General features: G+C 36.7%; 1 protein-coding gene across 1 annotated transcript; it reads left to right on the top strand.

Moving 5' to 3' along the window:
* Nucleotides 1-1,990: 1,990 nt before the first annotated feature.
* On the top strand, nt 1,991-17,233 carry LOC137926376 (ATP synthase subunit beta, mitochondrial-like). The gene is made up of 10 exons (XM_068769977.1): nt 1,991-2,126; nt 3,657-3,794; nt 5,349-5,446; nt 7,657-7,755; nt 8,827-8,985; nt 10,442-10,564; nt 10,669-10,881; nt 12,512-12,631; nt 14,410-14,481; nt 17,129-17,233. The coding sequence occupies exons 1-10, from the start codon at nt 2,006-2,008 to the stop codon at nt 17,231-17,233; spliced, it is 1,248 nt and encodes a 415-aa protein (XP_068626078.1). The 5' UTR covers nt 1,991-2,005.
* Nucleotides 17,234-19,203: the final 1,970 nt, after the last annotated feature.

Raw genomic sequence — 19,203 nt, 5'->3', positions numbered from 1 at the left:
ACTTTGTTGCACGACTACGACTGCATGTGCGGAAGTGGCTAAATATTGGTCGTTTTCTTACTTAATAACATGTTCCAGTAATTGGTGCCGTGGTGGATGTGCAGTTTGAAAAGCATCTACCACCGATCCTGAACGCCCTGGAAGTGCCTGGACGAAGTAAGTTCTATGCTTCTTTACTAAGTATCATCACAAATTTGATGTCTTCTGTAAAAAGCTATGCGTTACCATTCCTATGTATGTTTTTACTATAATATTTTAAACAGTTTTCAAGGTGAAGTGGCAATGTACAGGACACAGAGGAAATGGTCCGCTGGAACCATTAGGTTTGAGAACACGAATCGGCAAGGATAGCGTATAACTTCTACCCCCTCATCATTTCAAAGCCACGATACGCACTTTACATCGGGCCCCCGTCGGACGATGCACCGAATATGCATTGTACTAATGCTCAAGATCCCGGCACCTGCGTGCAAGCGGGAGCGGTCAGGGTCGTCCCGTGTCGTTCCGGACCGCTGAATAGTCCTCGCTTTACATAACTTACACCACCCCTCATTCAGTACACTGGACCTCATTCAGTACACTATACACCTACACTTGTATAGTCCCTCTTCGTGAATTTCTCTTCGGGATACGATCACCCAGTGTAAAATTTTTAGTTTCATTTCTATGAAGCTGCACAAAGGCAAACTAGCAGTGTACCTTGAAACATTACACGTGCCGCTCCGTACCAATTCTATTGAAAATTTATAGATGACTAGCTGATCCCGCAAACGTTGTTTTGCAAAAAAAAAAATATTTTTAATTTTCAATTTAAAAATAAGGGTTGATCGTAGAAAGGTGAAAATTTAGGGTTGTATGTATTTTTGTATGTTGTATCATAAAAAATAAAAACAAAAAATTTCGTCAAAAAAATAAAAAAATTTTAAGGGTGAACAACCCTTATCACTTAGGGGTATGAAAAATAGATAGTAGCCGATTCTCACACCTACTAAATACGCAGCCGTTTCAGAGGAGTTCAAGTTCGAACACCGTGACACGAGAATTTTATATATTAGATATATGTCCAGCAGTGGGCATTCTAAAGTTGAAATGATAATACCTCCAACATATTTTCTACACATATTCCTTACTTCTTTGTCGAGATAAATAAAATATGTTTAATCTAAATCTGGTGTATACTAAAGATATAGTTTATAATAATAATTAACCAAATAATAATGTGACTGTCCAGCTATAAGATCTGTGGTTAGTTGTTACTGTAAAGTTTTCATACTGCGCAGTTTATTTAACTGGTACGGGAAATATGTCCACATTCATGCGGGAGTCATTATACACATTTTGTAAGACAACTAACACGTGCAACACACACACACACACACAAATTAAGAAGTTGATAAAATAAAGTATCACGTGCATTCTTTGCATATTTTATGCAATAGTAATAGTGTAGAAAAATAATGGTGTAGACCAAATAAAAAAACTGCAAAATCAAACGTCTTAAATTTCATTAAAAATAATCAAATGTTTAGTTTCTAGTCAGCATCTCTAAGCAGATCATCATTCCAAGACGGTGGTAGTTTATATATTTATTTGCAGTAATTTTACACCATAGATAATAACTAAAAAAAGAAACAATACATGTAGAGGTACGAAAAAATAACAGATGCTACATAATGTCCCATTTTAGAGGTTCAAAAACTGCTCTTTAACCATCTTTATAAAACCTGACAGTGATTCAGCGCATCTCATTGGTTCTGGTAGCTCATTCCACAACCTGACTGCGACAACAGAGAAAGATTTCTTCATAAACATATTAGAATGACAGGCATAGTCAATTTCGAGTTCTACAATGATCTCTACAACTTATTGCGTACTTTACTATAATTGACAATTAAAATGTGAGTGTGAAACCTTGGGAAGTAAGGATTTTCATGATATTCCAGAGCCGCGTCTTATTCTGGAAGTGGCCCAGCATTTGGGCGAGCGCACATGCCGCACCATAGCAATGGACGGCACGGAGGGTCTGGTGCGCGGGCAGCCTGTATCCGACACGGGCGCACCGATTACCATCCCCGTGGGGGAAGCTACTCTTGGTCGCATCATCAACGTTATCGGAGAGCCTATTGGTATGTAATGGAAACGATTTCTGCCTTACAATATCTTGGTAAATAAATTTTGGCTTTGTGAATTTTGATCGTGTGACAGTGAGCAGGTGACATTGCACGACATGTGCCTCATAGGGTCTTTGAGTTCTGCAGCAGAGATCACGAACCTGATATAGGGACTCTTGTGGCAGAAATAATGATGATCAAAATTTAACCATGTAAATTTCGACCATATAAATTTCGACCATATAAATATTGACCGTATAAATTTTAGCCATGTGAATTTGGACCATGTAAATTTTGACCGTATAAATTTTAACTATGTTAATTTTGACTGTATAAATTTTAACCAAGTAAATTTCGCAATCAGTTTGGTAATATATATTCTCTTCTAAAATTATTATGTAATTCTCTTGTAAAAAGGCTATGTAAACTTTAGACATAGAAATTTTGGCTGTTATTGTCTAGTAATGCAAGATATTTTTTTGCTCTTTAAAATCAGTGCTGTTTATAAACCTGTTTATTTTTCGCCTGTTGTACCTTAATATGTTCATTTAATCTAATTTTATACTTGCGCACATAGGTAAATTTTTATGCCATTTATATATAAAGTGCTTTTTTTTAAACCACTGAAAATTGGTACCAGAAATCTACATAACCTTTCCTGAGTTAAATATGACCTCATTGCAAAAAGTATTACTTGGTACAATATCTTAATAAAGGGAACCTTTAGATCAGTGATTCCCAAAGTGGTCTATATCGACCCCTAGGGGTCTATGACAACAAAAAAAATTTGGGGGTCCATGAAATGAAAATGGGGGTCCACGATAGTGGATCACGACACATACACTGATAGTACCTATTTACTTACATCATACTATCTTATAATATCAAAATATTTACATTATTTATAAAAGTACCTATGAAATAAAAAAATTATTATATATGTTTATAAAATTGTTTATAAAGTTGTAGGATGTTGGTATTCGCTTAGTGGTCGCAATACATTTTTAACATACACTAAACTCCACTACAGTTAGAAATTTACAGGATATCAATATCAGGTAAGTAGAGGGTCTACCCTACACGGAAAAACATGGCAAGGGGTCTACGACAAAAAAAAGTTTGAGGAACTCTGCTTTAGATTGAGGAAAAAAATTAAGTGAAGTCGTTCTCTATCAAATACAGGATGATGTTATTTGCTGTCAATGTATATTACACCCTATACAAGAATCAACGGTTTCCGAAATAATAAATTACGTAATTATAATATAGTAAGAAAAAGCGATTTCACAATTCGTATTGCTACATATTAAAATTAGTTATTGTACACTATGTGTGTCTTTAGACTTTATAATGCCCGAAGTGTGGGCCTGTCACATTCCATAATCATGCATTGTAATTGTTGATTTGAAATAGGTGTACTTTAAAATTTTTCCTGACAAATGAGTATGGCAAAGCGCGTTCACCCCCCTTTAAAGCTGTTACATCTATAACCAATCACCCTGTATAAAGAAATAAGAGAGAAATGATAAAAAAATATGACCATAGACGAGCGTGGACCCATCCAGACCGACACGTTTGCGCCGATTCACGCCGACGCGCCGCCTTTTGTGGAGATGTCAGTTGAACAAGAAATCCTGGCCACTGGCATTAAGGTTGTCGACTTATTGGCGCCCTACGTCAGAGGTATCTCATTTATGCTCTATCAAGATCATTTATTATTATCATTTATTTCATGTTCTTTAAGTTCATATCCTTACATAGACTCCATTATCATTACTTCAACCGCAGATTGGATACAGGCCTTATAGACCGATTAAAACGGCCTGCTGTATTGATTCTGTTGAAGTCATTGCTACTAGATTTTTGTCGGCTTCTGCGGATTCTTCGGAAGTGACGGTCCGCGAGCTTTAAAAATTTGCTCACCGATCGTATTAGCGGGGTTTTTTCAATATAACTCTCCTTCTTGGGACCTGTCGTTCTCCAAACCTCTGTAAAGCAGAAACTATTTATTTTATGTAAGAAAAGTATCAATATTTAGCCACTTCCGCACATGAGTGGTAGTCGTGCAACAAAGTGCACCGCCCGCCAGCTCGTTTAGTGCCTCTAATCGGTGTAACACTTTGTTGCACGACTACCACTGCATGTGCGGAAGTGGCTAAATATTGGTCGCAAGGTAACGCCTGATTTCATTAAATATTTATCTTATTTATTTATTTCATTTTCTTTATTGTACACGCTAGAATATATTGAAATAATTTCATAACAAAAGAGTACAATGGGCGGTCTTATCACACGAGGAAATCTTACAGACAACCATAGCATGGAAACAGTAGAAGTATAAATGTGAAGTTAACGCGTACAAAACATACATATATACAAACATACATACATATGTATGAAGCACATATACTTCTAATAAATAAGGTATAATATATATTATAAATATACTACAATAATAAATAAAAACATAGAACTGATTTGGATCGCACCTCTGAAAGAATAAAGAAACAGTGGAAGAAAAATAAATGAATTAACGGATAAATAATCATAGGTCTAGTAAATAGTTCTTGACCAATATAATTATTGTCATGCTGCTCTCTCATCCTTCTCAATTTCTTTTGTTAATTTCTCTGTCCCTTCACAATATCTTGCATTCCCTTTCTTACCTTTCCTTCCGAACATAACTTCACAATTGTGAAGGATAAAAGGAAAGAATAAAAGAAATTGAGAAGAATGAAAGTGAGTGTAGAATAAAGATAAAACCCTGAAAAAATTATTTGTAAATAAAGTCCCTGTCCCAAACGAAATAGGGGTACGAGTGGCTCACAATAGCGGGGGCCATAAAAAAAAACATCACCTCACGTACATCACTTCACTTCCATCGCCATATCTGCTGGATCCTACATTTAAATTATACACGGATATGGGATTTTATCATATTAAAGAACGCGGGGAAGAAGACCTAACTTGGGTCTTGGGCTGCTCGGAAGGAGCTGCCGGTGTAGGCTTTCGACGACCTTAACAAAGTCTGTCCAGTTCAACGACAATCACAACAGATATCTCAGGTTCGTCAAGGATAATGTGATCCATGGATGAAGTCACGACCCTCAGCAAGTGTGGTTTACCACTCCAGAAGGAGAAAGTTTTATAAAAACACTTTTTTAGTAGATTTGTAGTGTATAATTTTGACCAACACAGCATTAATAATTAACAGTGTATTAATTTTGGTTCTTGTAGGTGGTAAAATTGGACTCTTTGGCGGCGCTGGTGTCGGCAAGACTGTCCTTATTATGGAACTGATTAACAACGTGGCAAAAGCCCACGGAGGATTCTCGGTAAGAATTCTCATATTTAACTTTACTAAATAAATAAAGGGTGATTAATTATTTAACAGCGGATATACGCTAGCTATAAAGTTTAGGCCGTAAAGATCGCCCAATGACCAGTGACTTATTGCGACCTCTATGTCGTTGGTCCACCTAGAGTAGAGTTCCCCAAACTTTTTGTGTCGTAGACCCCTTTCCCTGTTTTTCCGTGTTGGTAGATCCCCTGATATTGATTTCCTGTAAATTTCTAACTGTAGTGAAGTTTTGTGTTAAAAACTTAAAGAAAAAACACATGTTAATTTATACATTTATTAATTGAATTTAAATTAAAACTACCCAAAATACTACTTCATAGGTACTTTTATAAATAACGTAAATGTTTTGATATTATAAGATAGTATGATGTAAATAAATAGGTACTATCAGTGTATGTGTTGAGATCCAATATCGTGGACCCCATTTTCATTTCATAGACCCCCAATTTTTTTTTGCTGACGTAGACCCCATGCAGGTTGTCATAGACCCCTAGGGGTCGATATAGACCACTTTGGGAATCACTGACCTAGTGGGTAGTCTGCTCATGCTGCGTCCACCCTCGAGGTCGCCACTCAAGAACCTTTCGGTTCCAACGGCCATCGATTGCACGAACGATATGCCCCATCCTCTGTCACTTAACTAAGCCAATTTTTCCAACTACCTCGGTGATCTTGGTTCTTCAGGTTATTTATACTTTGAATATGTTTATATGTGTGAATGTTTAATACAATTTTTCAGCAAAGATATTTTTGAAACTAATAGAATTTTAAGATTTATTTTTTAAGTTATATTAAATTACACGAGAGTATATTGTAAAACCGTAGAGTTATATTTATATGAGTTGCTAGTTTTATTAAACCTAGAAAAGGGTGTAGGTTTAGTTTGATTTCTAGTATAATGTACAGGGTGTAACATTACCAGTCCACAACACCCGTTCTTAGGGGCAGCCGCCCGCTCTCTAACCGCGAACAGAGTGGGAGGACCATGATTGGATCCGAATCCATCCTTGGCTCGCCTATGGTCAACGCTGCCGTCCCAAGCCGCATACACAACATCAACACTATATAGCTCTACTCGGGTAGAGCGGTTTACTACGTGCAAATGTCATCGTACAACTGGAATGCGTCAGTCCAGCTTCTGTTTTATTTTTAAGTACACGGACCCTTTCGCTTCGTGAATTTATTTCTGATGAAGCTGTAAAAGCCCCTGGGCTGACAGCATCAACTTCAACCGAAACCAAGCAACATACCAGTGGATCAAATGTGGCCTGGCTCGAGAAGAGACCTCAGCGCCTATCCTGCTGATATCCTATCTCATGTACTTCCATATATATATTAACTATGATAATGGTTCGGCTGATAAATATCCGATTACTACAGATAACTTAATAATAGAATATAGTTGTTAATATTATATTCTTGATTTTTGTTCGGAACTGGCTGAGTACAAGGCTTTTTTTATAAAATTAGAAACCAAATTACGAAGTTAAAAATTGACATTATTTTTTAGGAGCTGTGGTAAAAAAAAAACATTAAAAATATTTTTCTTTAACATATCTTGAAAACTACTATTCTATGTAAAATGCTGAAGATTTTCTGTAAGATTAAAATAAATCGATATTCCAACAGTAGCTTTTCAAAACTTACTTAATAACATGTTATTTATGGGTCGAAATTTGAGTGCTTATATAAAAATAGTGTTGGACATACATACATTATTTACATAATGTTTTTGTGCATTTAAGAATGTATATATATAGTAATGTATGTATATGTTTATACAGCCTAAATTGCCCTCTCCTTCATATCTCTAATTTCCATCCAAAGATTGTCTGGTAGACGACAAGATAGCCTCTTATACCTCTATATGAATTGTTTATTTTTCATTATTATCATTATATATGGTGTACAAAAAGTGTAAATAAATAATAGTAAATGAAAAGGTTGTATACCCTCTGCCTTAGACTATACTAGTCGTATTTTAAATCAAAAATTGAATGTATATTTATAAATAAATCCTAACATACGAGTAGCTTGGTTTGTTTATGCATTTACATGGTTGATATTATATGCCTTCGTTGTAGAGTATAATATTTTAATTTTTTAAATAATAGACGGTATTGCATAATAAGCTACTTGTGTGATCATGTTTTGAACAACAAGTGACCATTATGATGTCGCAAGGTGTTCGCCGGCGTGGGAGAGCGGACCCGCGAAGGCAACGACTTGTACAATGAAATGAAGGTCGGCGGTGTCATCACCGATGATTACAAGACTTCCAAGGTCAGTACATGGAACTCCTTTATCACCGGCTGGGTTAATATGGAGATGACTTTTAGTGTTTTATCTTTAGAATCCCTTATGTGCCTGTTTATTTATTTATCAATTTATTCCAGGGTCTTTTACAACTGATAGATATGTATATAGCCTAGCCTATTATGAACTATATATCATAATCTATTCAAAGTAAAATTTACGAAAGTAGACATGAAAGAAGAAAAACTAAACAGAGGGTAGTGTGTTTAATTAGGCGTAACTATGACATACAGTCGTGGTTCGCAGGTTTTATTTTCGAGATACAATCTTATATAATTGACACTTTGTACATTAATTATATAAGATTGCCACAGATTATTAACAATTTTAAAGAGGATGGGCATATCAGCGTTCTCAACATACCATAACACATTGATATGGATGATATGGTCCCCGCTATTGGGGACCTTTTGTTCCCCTATCTCGTGTGGGACGGGGACTTTTTATTTCTAATAATTTATTCATATAATTTTTTAATATTATCATTCTCCTCTTTCATGTATATACATATATATATATATATATAAATATACATATATATATATATATATATATATATATATATATATATATATGTATATATATATATATTATCTGACGTACTGTTTCTTTCGTTCTACAATTTTCCAGCCTTTCTCTTTCATTCCATTAGCAATACATCCTTCCTCAACCACTACATTTAGGTTACCTCACAATTTTTTTTTTCAATTTATATCATATTTTACATTTTTTTTGTAATATTACATTTATTGTTCATATAGTTAACAGATATTTTCTTTATAATTATCATATTATATTATACTCTTTGTTGCACTATTTTTGGTTACATCTTTATTTATTTTCTTTCTTTATTATTTACACCGTCAATTCACTCAACACGTGTTTCACCTCTCCACGGGGCATCTTCAGGAGTTGTTACACCGATTAGTGCCAAACACCGAGTCGAGAGAGAGAAAAAAAACATTGTCTGCAGCATTGCTTTATATGCAATGGTCTTGCACTGTTAGCTAATAATGCATAATCTTTGGCATCTTCCAGGTGTCCCTGGTATACGGGCAGATGAATGAGCCCCCAGGTGCGAGAGCGCGAGTCGCTCTAACAGGCCTGACGGTCGCCGAGCATTTTCGAGATAAGGAAGGCCAGGACGTGTTGCTTTTCATTGACAACATCTTCAGGTTCACGCAGGCTGGCTCCGAGGTAAGCTTGGCTTGGTTTCCTAGCTCAAAAAACTATTATTTCAGGCCAGTTGTACAGACATACGGCAGAGATCTTAATCTAAGGGTAAATAAGCTCTTCATGGTATTTTTTTTTCCTTTTTATTACAAATTAGTACTTTTACAGGAAAATTATACTTTAAATAATACAAACTATGATCTTACCTGTAAGACATGCAGAATGTTATAGTAATTAATATTATTCCACCATAAAATTAGCGACATACAAACACCGATCACTAACGGGACTCCTATAAGATGTGTATATATATATATTTCTTTCCGTCATTTGTCGGTTTATTAAATTATAACTATGCTGTGTTGTTGTAAGATTTATATTGGAATGAAGGGATGGTTAAGTTTTTTGATTGTTATACATGTATGATATGTGTATGTTGCTTTATCTATGACTTGAGTTTATTGACATAATTGTGTGGTTTTTGTAATTGTGCGATAGTGGTACTTACATAATGCTTTATTTATTTTGTTTTGACTTACTTATTCTCGGTTGATATTGTTGCTGTTTTTCCGGGTGCTTTCACAGCTTCATCGGGGCTGAGTTCACGGAGCAGTAGGGTCCGTGAACTTAAAAACTAACAAAGCTAGACAGCCGCGTACCATGATTATTGCATGAAGTAGTTTCCAGGTAGTAAAGCGCTCTATCGGAGTGGAACTGTGTAGTGTTGATGTTATGCATATACGGCTTGGGACGGCAGAGTTGACCGCAGGCGAGCCGAAGGGATTTGGATCCAACCTCGATTCGCCCACGCTGTTCGCGGTTAGAGAGCGGGAGGCCGCCCCCTAAAACGGATATTTTATCTGAGTTTTTAGCAGAGAGTTCAGAATAATAGCAACAACCGATCCGTCAATGGCAATAACATCTCTAACATCATAATTCGTGGCCGGAAATATTTTTGCACACTTCCGTAGCCTTTGTTTCTTCCTTCTTTGATGATTCCTTCTCCCACTGAGCAAAGGCCGAAGCGACTAGCGCGCTTTTCTCCTCGGAATCTCCATCTAACGCAGACAACAGACTCCCCCAAATCCATCACCCAAGGTCAAGAGAGCGAATATTCACAATTATATGCCCTTGTCGGTATGACATAACTAGAAAATAAGGTCACAAGATTGAACCATCACAAGATGAGTGGTAAAGTCGAGAGCAAACGTCGATCAGGTCATAGACCGATCAGATCATCCTAATCATCATCACGTCAGATGATAGACGTCCACTGCAAAGCATAGGCTTCCCCCAAAGTCCAGTCCAGTCTTACGCTGCCTTCATGCAGCGACTCCTACTTGACTTCACTTCATGGTCGATGAAGCCAAATATAATTAAAGATGGTGCTGTATAATCAAAATCAAAGGTTATTCCATGTTTAGGCGATCACAAGGAGGTGTAGTGATTTAAAAAGTTTAAAGTCATTTGGACGGCTCAGGTGTCTGCGTTGCTGGGACGTATTCCATCAGCTGTGGGCTACCAGCCCACGCTGGCGACGGACATGGGCACCATGCAGGAGAGGATCACCACAACTAAAGCTGGGTCGATCACCAGTGTACAAGTGAGTACACAAGTGCTTAATTATTATTCTTACAAGGTTTTAACATATATACATGCAAAGACTAAGTTCTATCATATTTATTTTAAAAGAATTAAAATTACTAGGCGGTGTACGTACCAGCTGATGATCTGACAGACCCTGCCCCCGCCACCACCTTTGCCCACTTGGACGCGACCACGGTACTGTCGCGCGCGATCGCCGAGCTGGGGGTCTACCCGGCGGTGGACCCGCTCGACTCCACCTCTCGTGTCATGGACCCTCATATCATTGGCCACGAGCACTATAATGTAGCCCGCGGTGTACAGAAGATTCTCCAGGTGAGATGTAGAAGAAGAAAGAAGAACGCTGAGCTTCATAATCATCATTTTATTCATTGGCCGTCCACTGTCCAGCTGTTTTAGACCTCATCCATAGATTTTCAATAGGACCAGCTGAAAGCTACCCTTATCATTGCAAAAAAAATCCACGCTGTGGGCGTTCTGAGTTGGTTTGCTTTTTAACAGTTAATCTTACAAAAATTTAGATTTTTTAACAATAGCGATATTAATATAAATTAAATAAAATATCGGCAATAAACAAAATATTTCTTTGTATTGGATGTGCAAGAATCTGAAATCGAATTGAAGTATCTTATCTCTCGTCTCGTTTTTTGAGACCTTACCTCTGTCCTCCCATATCTCTTATCATACTAAGTTAATCCCCTGACCACTTTAAGAAAGCAAAGGTATTTTATATACAACACTTAATGTTAGTGAAGACTCTCACCAAAAGCCAGTGAGTACAAAAAACTCGCAAACCTCTCACCATAAATTAATGTTTTCAGTAATTATTTATAAAAAATTTAAAATCTCAAACCTAAAAGTATCGGAACATAAATGTTGTAGAGTAGTGTTTGTCATAAGTTATTTACTAATTTCGTTTTGTGTCAAAAGTTTATTTTCCATATTATGACTCTGTGTTTGGCACTAATCGGTGTAACATAACTCCTGAAGATGCCCCGTGGAGGGGTGGAACACGTGTTGAGTGGTTTAACGGTGGTAGTTGTGTGATTCGCATTGTTTGCCGCATTTTTATCAGCGGGCTGGCGGGCGGTGCTCTTTGTTGCACGACTACCACTGTATGTGCGGAAGTGGCTAAATATTGGTCCTTTTCTTAGTTTTCCATATTAGTTTTTAATAGAATTTTACCTAAATATTTTTTTACTATTAATATCTGCCAGAGTCGGAAACGAGGAAATCTGCAGAAGGTCCTAAGTCAAGGACGTGGCTCGAGGAATTGCCCGTATGAATTGGCAGTGGAGACATTTCTCGTGCAACTGACGGCATTTAGGGCCAAAAGGTTCTCGGGTTGCGAACATGAGTAGGTAGATATAAAGTCGCGAGAAATCGCTTGATGCAGGCAGGACTAGACCTGTCTTCGTGGCGAATTTGGGGGAAGCCCCTACCTTGCTGTGGCCATCTATCGGCTGCAAAGAAGGAGAATAATATCTATATATAATTTATTTTCTATCTATTTTTTTTTTCGTAATTCATGTTTGTGTCTTCTCAAATTTAAAATACACATTGTTTTATATTGTAAGTAAAATTAAAACCAGTGATAACCATGGCGTGACGATCTTAACACGTTCACTGCGGCTTGAGGCCGATTCAGCCTCATGGTAAACTTTGCACTGGTGCGGCGCGTAAAACTCGTGTTTTCTCTCTAGTGCGGCGGCTGTTTACGCTCAACCGTATGAGGTATGACAAAGACAAATATAGCTTTCTTTATGTCTGCGAAGCATTGACTCAATATTGTAAAAAAATATTGATGAACATGAGGCAGAAAAAGCCTCAACCGCACTGCTAGGAAGTTCAGCTTGAGGCTGATTCGACCTCAGCCGCACCAGCTAAAAGTTCTTCAAAATTGGGCCCGCAGTGAACGTGTTAAAGATAATAATTTGGATTCCAGGACTACAAGTCCCTACAGGATATCATCGCCATCCTGGGTATGGATGAACTGTCTGAAGAAGACAAGTTGACTGTAGCACGCGCAAGGAAGATACAGCGCTTCCTGTCTCAGCCCTTTCAGGTATTTTTGTTCGAAATATATAATATACAGAGTGATTTATTGGTTATATGTGTGATTTCATTTGCTGTCAATGTCATCATAAATTACAAATAACATAATGGTAATTTTGCAAGAAAGTGTCTCAAAAATTGGGACTACCTATTAAAATATTTTTTTTATTATCTGTCCCTGCATGTTTGTACTACAAAAAGTATTATCTTTCGCATTCCAATTGAAATATTTCATATTTCAGAGAGATCTCTTTATACAGAATGATGGGAAATAGTTGCAAGAGCTTTAAATGGCAGCGGCTATCTTACTGATAGCTTCTAAATTCAAAACGGCGTTTGAATTGAATTTGAAGGGTGTTCGTTAGTATGGGCCCCTCGTCCCGTAATAGATAATTCGATGTAAAGAAAACACTTGCCGGATGGTTCAACTTATAATATAATATCACATAACAAGAAATCTCAATCTGAGTTACAAGCATTTCCTTTGTTGAACAGCGGTTGAAGCGACACGTCCGCTCGGTAACGCGGCGCGTCAGAGAGAGAGCGAGCTGTCCGAGTGTAAGAAGGGGCATGCAAAAACAGATGCGTTCATAGATAATAAATTTGGGTGCGTTCTAATGAACGCCACAAATTCAAACGCGGAATAATAATATATCTGAAAAGTATTATGGCTGTAGTGGCCAGTAATATGAATCGTTCTCATAGACGCTAAAAATAGTAAATATAGAATATAAAAGCAGGACTTAAAAGATAATGGCAGGTCACAAAATGTTCAAAAATCTCATCGTCGTTTTGTTGTATGGCAAATGCCTTATTTATGAGAACTTTTTGCTCTTAATTTAAAACTTCAGGAGGATAGCTGAATATCAATAATGACATAAGCAACTGGAGAAACCAAAATAGCAGCTGCTAATAACAGGCTATAACAACAGAAACCGCTAATAGCGGACGAAATTATTCTCTGATGCATGTGTTATAGCATTTTTGTTCCAGCCCGTAACATATGTACACGTTTGTTATAAAGTAACAATAAATAGTTGCGTAATTGATTTTTATTCATAATTTCCATATTTTATTTTTGAATTATCGCTGGACACTAATGTTAATTAATTAGGTTTTATTTTAAATACTTATTTAATATAGATTTCATTATGACTTTTTTAAATTAACATAATCTAAAATTTACCATATGTAACATGTATTTTGGAAATGAAAAGTTGCCACAGTCGCGCGGCGCTTGAGTTGTCTGTTGCACTTCAGTCGATGATCGAAGTCCAACGTCTGACAACATATATATGATGATAAAGTATGAAGGTTCAATTGGCAGCTACATTGTCAATCCGCTGCGCTATGTGGGATACATTCGTTCATCTGCGTCATTCATGATTCGATCTCAGGGAAATTCCGAGCATGATCCTCTCAATAGGTCGTTAGCGACAGAGAGCATGCCAATGACGCCTGAAGCAGGAAATGATGTTTCACTGCCGTAAATATTTAATGGAATCAGGCGTTACCTTGCGGAAGTCCATCCTAAGTAAGAAAAGGACCAATATTTAGCCACTTCCGCACATGCGGTGGTAGTCGTGCAACAAAGTGCACCGCCCGCCAGCCCGCTGATAAATGCGTATGCGGCAAACAATGCGAATCACACAACCGCCACCGCCAAATTACTCAACACGTGTTTCACACCTCCACGTGGCATCCCCAGGAGTTATGTTACATCGATTAGTGCCAATCACTGCCGTAAGTGACGAGTAATATGCAATATATATGATTATAAAATTGCAGGTTGCCGAAGTGTTCACAGGCCACGTGGGGAAGCTTGTAAAGCTGGAGGAGACGATAAAAGGATTCCAGCGGGTTGGTTTCCTTACGACTGCTTTATCGTATAGAATCATCATCACCATCACCACCGCCATCATCATGTAGCGTAGAGACGTCAAACGCCTTCCCCTAAGATCGCTTAGATGACCGCGCACCCAGCTAACCTGATTATGTTGTCAGTCTCCCCTAGTCCACGGCATGCAAATAATAACTTGAAAATCGTACGTTTATAAGAGAAGCTTCCAAAATAGAGATATTTATAAATAAAATCAAAATACAAGTAATTTAGTGTCAATTATCGTATGTTACACACCATCCAAAAATCAATTGTTTCAGAAATAATAACGTAATATTAAAAAGCTTTTTAAAAATTGGGATTACATGTTGTAATTAATTAATTGTTTACTGTTTGTCTGTGTCATTACAATCCTACATCACATAAGCGACATGTCTTTGCGATCGTTCTCATGTTTAAGCTACACCTTCACCTCCATACTTTTGTCGCCTAAAAACAAATAGGTAACATGATTTTTTTGCATTTGATGTTTTGAAGTTAAGCTGCTAGTTGATTTAGGCTTTGTTCAGCTTCATCGAAATTGAGTCCGCGGGAATAGGAAGTCCGTGGATTAAATATTTACGGGCAATCGTACCCCAGTTACAACGGAAACGCGCACACATAGAGGCAGTATACCCGTGTAGGTGTATAGTGTAGTGAACGAGGTGTAGTGCAAGTTGTGCGAAGCGAGAACTACTCAGCGATTGAGAGAAACACGGACCGACCCCTTCTGCCCGATATGAGATGGCAGACTTTAATGAATAATCAATCAAATGATCCTTTGCGAATGCATACTCTATGTAATGGAATCAGGCGTTACTTCGCGGAAGTCCATCCAAAGTAAGAAAAGGACCAATATTTAGCCACTTCCGCACATGCAGTAGTAGTCGTGCAAAGAAATGCACCGCCCGCCAGCCCGCTGATAAATGCGCATGCGGCAAACAAAAGAAGTGGCTAAATATTGGTCCTTTTCTTACAATGCATACTCTGTTCCCTGAGTAGAGAGAGATGGAAAAATCTCTCAGAAGCAACCAACATGACAAACGTTTGATATTAAAATTTATTATTGTTTACTATCTATTCATGCAAACTTTGTACTCTCATAGCTATTGGCCTGTTGCTATTAGGAAATAATTCAACATATTGCAGAGTGAAATGGATGTAAAATATTTTCACTCATAAATGTGCTATACATTCACCTCTCTTAAAAGCATTTCCACCTATAAACAATCTCCCTATATCATAATGAGTTGACATATTCAGCAGAATTAATAATTTAATTTGTCATAGTAATGAAATTATCGATATTTTTACTCAAGAAGTTTCTATTTTTTATCACTTTCAAGTTAGCATTGTTTTAGTCAAGTTATGGATTAGTTTTTATAACATTAGTGTTATTGCTTTACATTCTTGTTTTCGATTCTTACAAGTTTATTGCCTCTTGTATCATCTAAATGACAGGACCGACTGAATAAAACTTAAGAATCCTCTATTCGTCATCCTTGAGAGAAAAACTAAGAGTACATTGGTAAATTACAAAAGAGATTTTCAAAAGAAATCAAAATGATTTTAGGTCCTTCATTATTATTTAAAATGAAACTGTCGGATTCAGACGAGGTGTAAAACATTATCATTTATTTTGTTGTTTTTCTTATCCTTCTAATGACATGTAAATCACGTTGTGATTATCATAACTGTTCACCATTTATCTATTCCATCATCACTGTGGGGGCAAAGTGCTCATCTGCAAGGTATCTAGAATCCGCTTCTGAATTTCTAAACCATTACCAAATTATACTGACAAGATAAAAACACAATCACAAAGGAATTAAAAACAGAACGAAGAAGTTACTTCTACGTAATTGACTGCACAAGACTGTAATGCCTGGTGTAGAGTGATTTACTAAATTTTATTACATAGTTTGTTTATTATTATACTAGCTGTGCCCAACGACTTCCACTGCGTGGATTTTAACCAAAAATATATAATATTCTTCAGTTTTTATTTTAATTATATGAGCCGAATGTGAATTTCACAATTCACTAACATTCTTATATCACGTTCGAAACGTCATTTTTCGTTCACTGTTTTTGTTTCAATTCAAATCAACGTGAACTGTCACGGCAAAATATGAAATTCATTGGAATGACAGTAGCGCCATCTGTCAGAAAATTTCTTATACTAACATAGAAACCTTCGTGTGGTTATGCACAATAACTTTGCCAAAGAATGTCACATGATCAAATGCATAGTTCACTCATTCTATAAAGGACAGGTTGACTAAACAATACACATAATAAAAACTATAAATCAAACATATGTAAAATTAAACCAGGTGTACTTACTAAATGAATATAAAGAGTAAACATGTGGCAAAATTCCACTGTTTAACAATTAAATATTTTTATGGAAGCGATTATACCTAGATGGTTAAGATATTTTAATATTAAAAAAATATATTTAATGATTATGTTATTATAAAATCACACGTGTGCAACATCGAATGGTGACCATAATTGGTTCGTAGCGGACAGCTATTGAACGAAACACACCGTAATAAGCTTCATTAGCTATTCGGTTATGATTATAATAAATAATATATTGTTAATATATGTTTACACCCCCAGATTTTACGTGGAGAGTTGGATCATATTCCGGAGTCTGCTTTCTACATGGTCGGCACAATAGAGGACGTGATTGCCAAATCGCAAGCGCTCGCTAAAGGAGTATAGATAAATTTAAAGTTTACACTTGTACCTTTCATATATCACATTGTCTATGCTTAAATTTAATCACAACGTACAAATATAAAACAGGAGTGCTTTGATTTATAACCAACATGGTCTATTTATTGATATTGCTATCTTGTCTTCGAAACCCATCAATGTAAAATGGAAGTGTTTTTCTTTATGTAAAATGGAAGTGTTTTTCTTTATGAAAAATTGCCGTTATGGAAAGATTGTTTTAATGTCAGCAATTGCTTTACTTATATTAATATGGAGTTAAGGAAGCGTTTACATGCATTTGACATTAGTACGGTGAGGAATTATTTTTTTTATTAATTTCTGTTTTATTTATGACTACATTGTAAAAACGCACCCAAAAAACCAGTATTGCAGTTCTTTGTTATTAAAGTTATTTGCACAATTAAAAAGTATCTTAAAAAAGAATTTTCTTTAGAATTGTAACTGCGCGCAGAATTCTTCTGTTCATTTTACTTACAAAACTGAGATTGAAACAGTGCTGTTATCTGTCCGACGAATGTGTAGATATAAAAAAAAACTCCTTAAATTCATATTGAAAGTTTAATAAATGAAATGTCCTGACGATTAAAACGTTTTTATTACAAATCACTTTCATCCATACAATTTATACCTTAAATCCGTTTGGACGAGTTCTCAGAATGTCTGGTTTTAACAAAGAAAGGATGAGTTCACATTGGAAAAGTTATTTGCATGTTGAGCGCGTATTGAGTCATTTCAAACATATTTTTTCTACGATCAGGCCCACTTTTTTTACTTATTTTTAATTCCATAAATTTGTAGGGGCAACGTTACGTCATCGTCAGTGGCGAATCGAAAAAAGGAATTACACAAAAAAGTACAGTTGGTTGTGATTGACTTTATTTTTATTTCTTCGTGCTTTATTCTTACGTTTACGTACCTACATTAAGTAATTTTTACTTTCCAATTTTTACACTACATTTATAAGAGATTTAAGTATTTATCTTGACTAGACTTATACACTTTGTTTTTCTTTGCCTACTTGTTGATTTTAATGCTCTCTCCTATGACCCTACTGCAGTACTCTAGAAAGTTCCCCCGACTCTTCTCGTTGTCCATAAGTGATTCGATGTCCCTTTTTTGACCCCTGGCTGCAGCTGGCAATCTAACAGGACGGCCGGTGATCAGGTGCGCCACGGTCTAGTTCACCGCTAGGTCACAGGAGCACAATTGACTCTCCTTGATTTTAAGCCCTGACACGTGCTCAGCGAACCTCCCGTGGTCCCTGAACACCTGGACCAGAAATATGTCCAGGTCTAACAGGCGAAGTACGCGGTAAGCAGAGACGGCGTTCGAAAAAAACATTCGCATCACCGAAGCCCTTCTGCTTCCCACATACTTCACATTCCAATCGTCAAGCGTGTCAATCCTAAGCTGTCGAATTACACAGGTCATCTCTTACTCTGGTTTCCTTTTACTCTTCAGGGCCGCGTCCTTAGCCAGCTGTTCCGCCCAAGACCAGGAGGGGAAGGCTTTGCCTTTCAGTATACGTTTACTGACTGATATGATGATGATAAATTTTGTCTGTGATCGGCACTTAATCTTTAACAATAGCCATAAAGGAAGAGTAACAAATGAAACAATATCTACATACGATGTTTATTCATTATATATTACAAAGCATGTATACACTTACGAAATAAATAAACTCTTATTGAACAATACTTTTTACAGTCATCATAATTTTTAAGTAGGATGTCCACAACTGGACTTATTTTTGGCGCCATACTTCTAATAAGAACAGTTGAACGCGGTCTGCGTTCAACGTCGTCCCACGACAAGTATCCACCTTGTGGCAAAACATTCTACTGCGCTAGCCTGACCGTGCTTTTTGCTCCAGAACTTTAAGGCCCCAGCATCCAATTGTCCTTTACACTATGGCATGCTCACTGCTATTTCAACTTACCAATGGACTATGT

Source organism: Battus philenor, unplaced genomic scaffold, assembly GCF_028537555.1.
Source record: "Battus philenor isolate CCGP_79_NKW_IND1 unplaced genomic scaffold, ilBatPhil1.0.hap1 SCAF_29, whole genome shotgun sequence".
NCBI classification, from domain to species: Eukaryota; Metazoa; Arthropoda; class Insecta; order Lepidoptera; family Papilionidae; genus Battus; species Battus philenor.
Note: the sequence above shows the minus strand (reverse complement) of the source record. Positions and strands in the feature narration are given on the sequence as shown.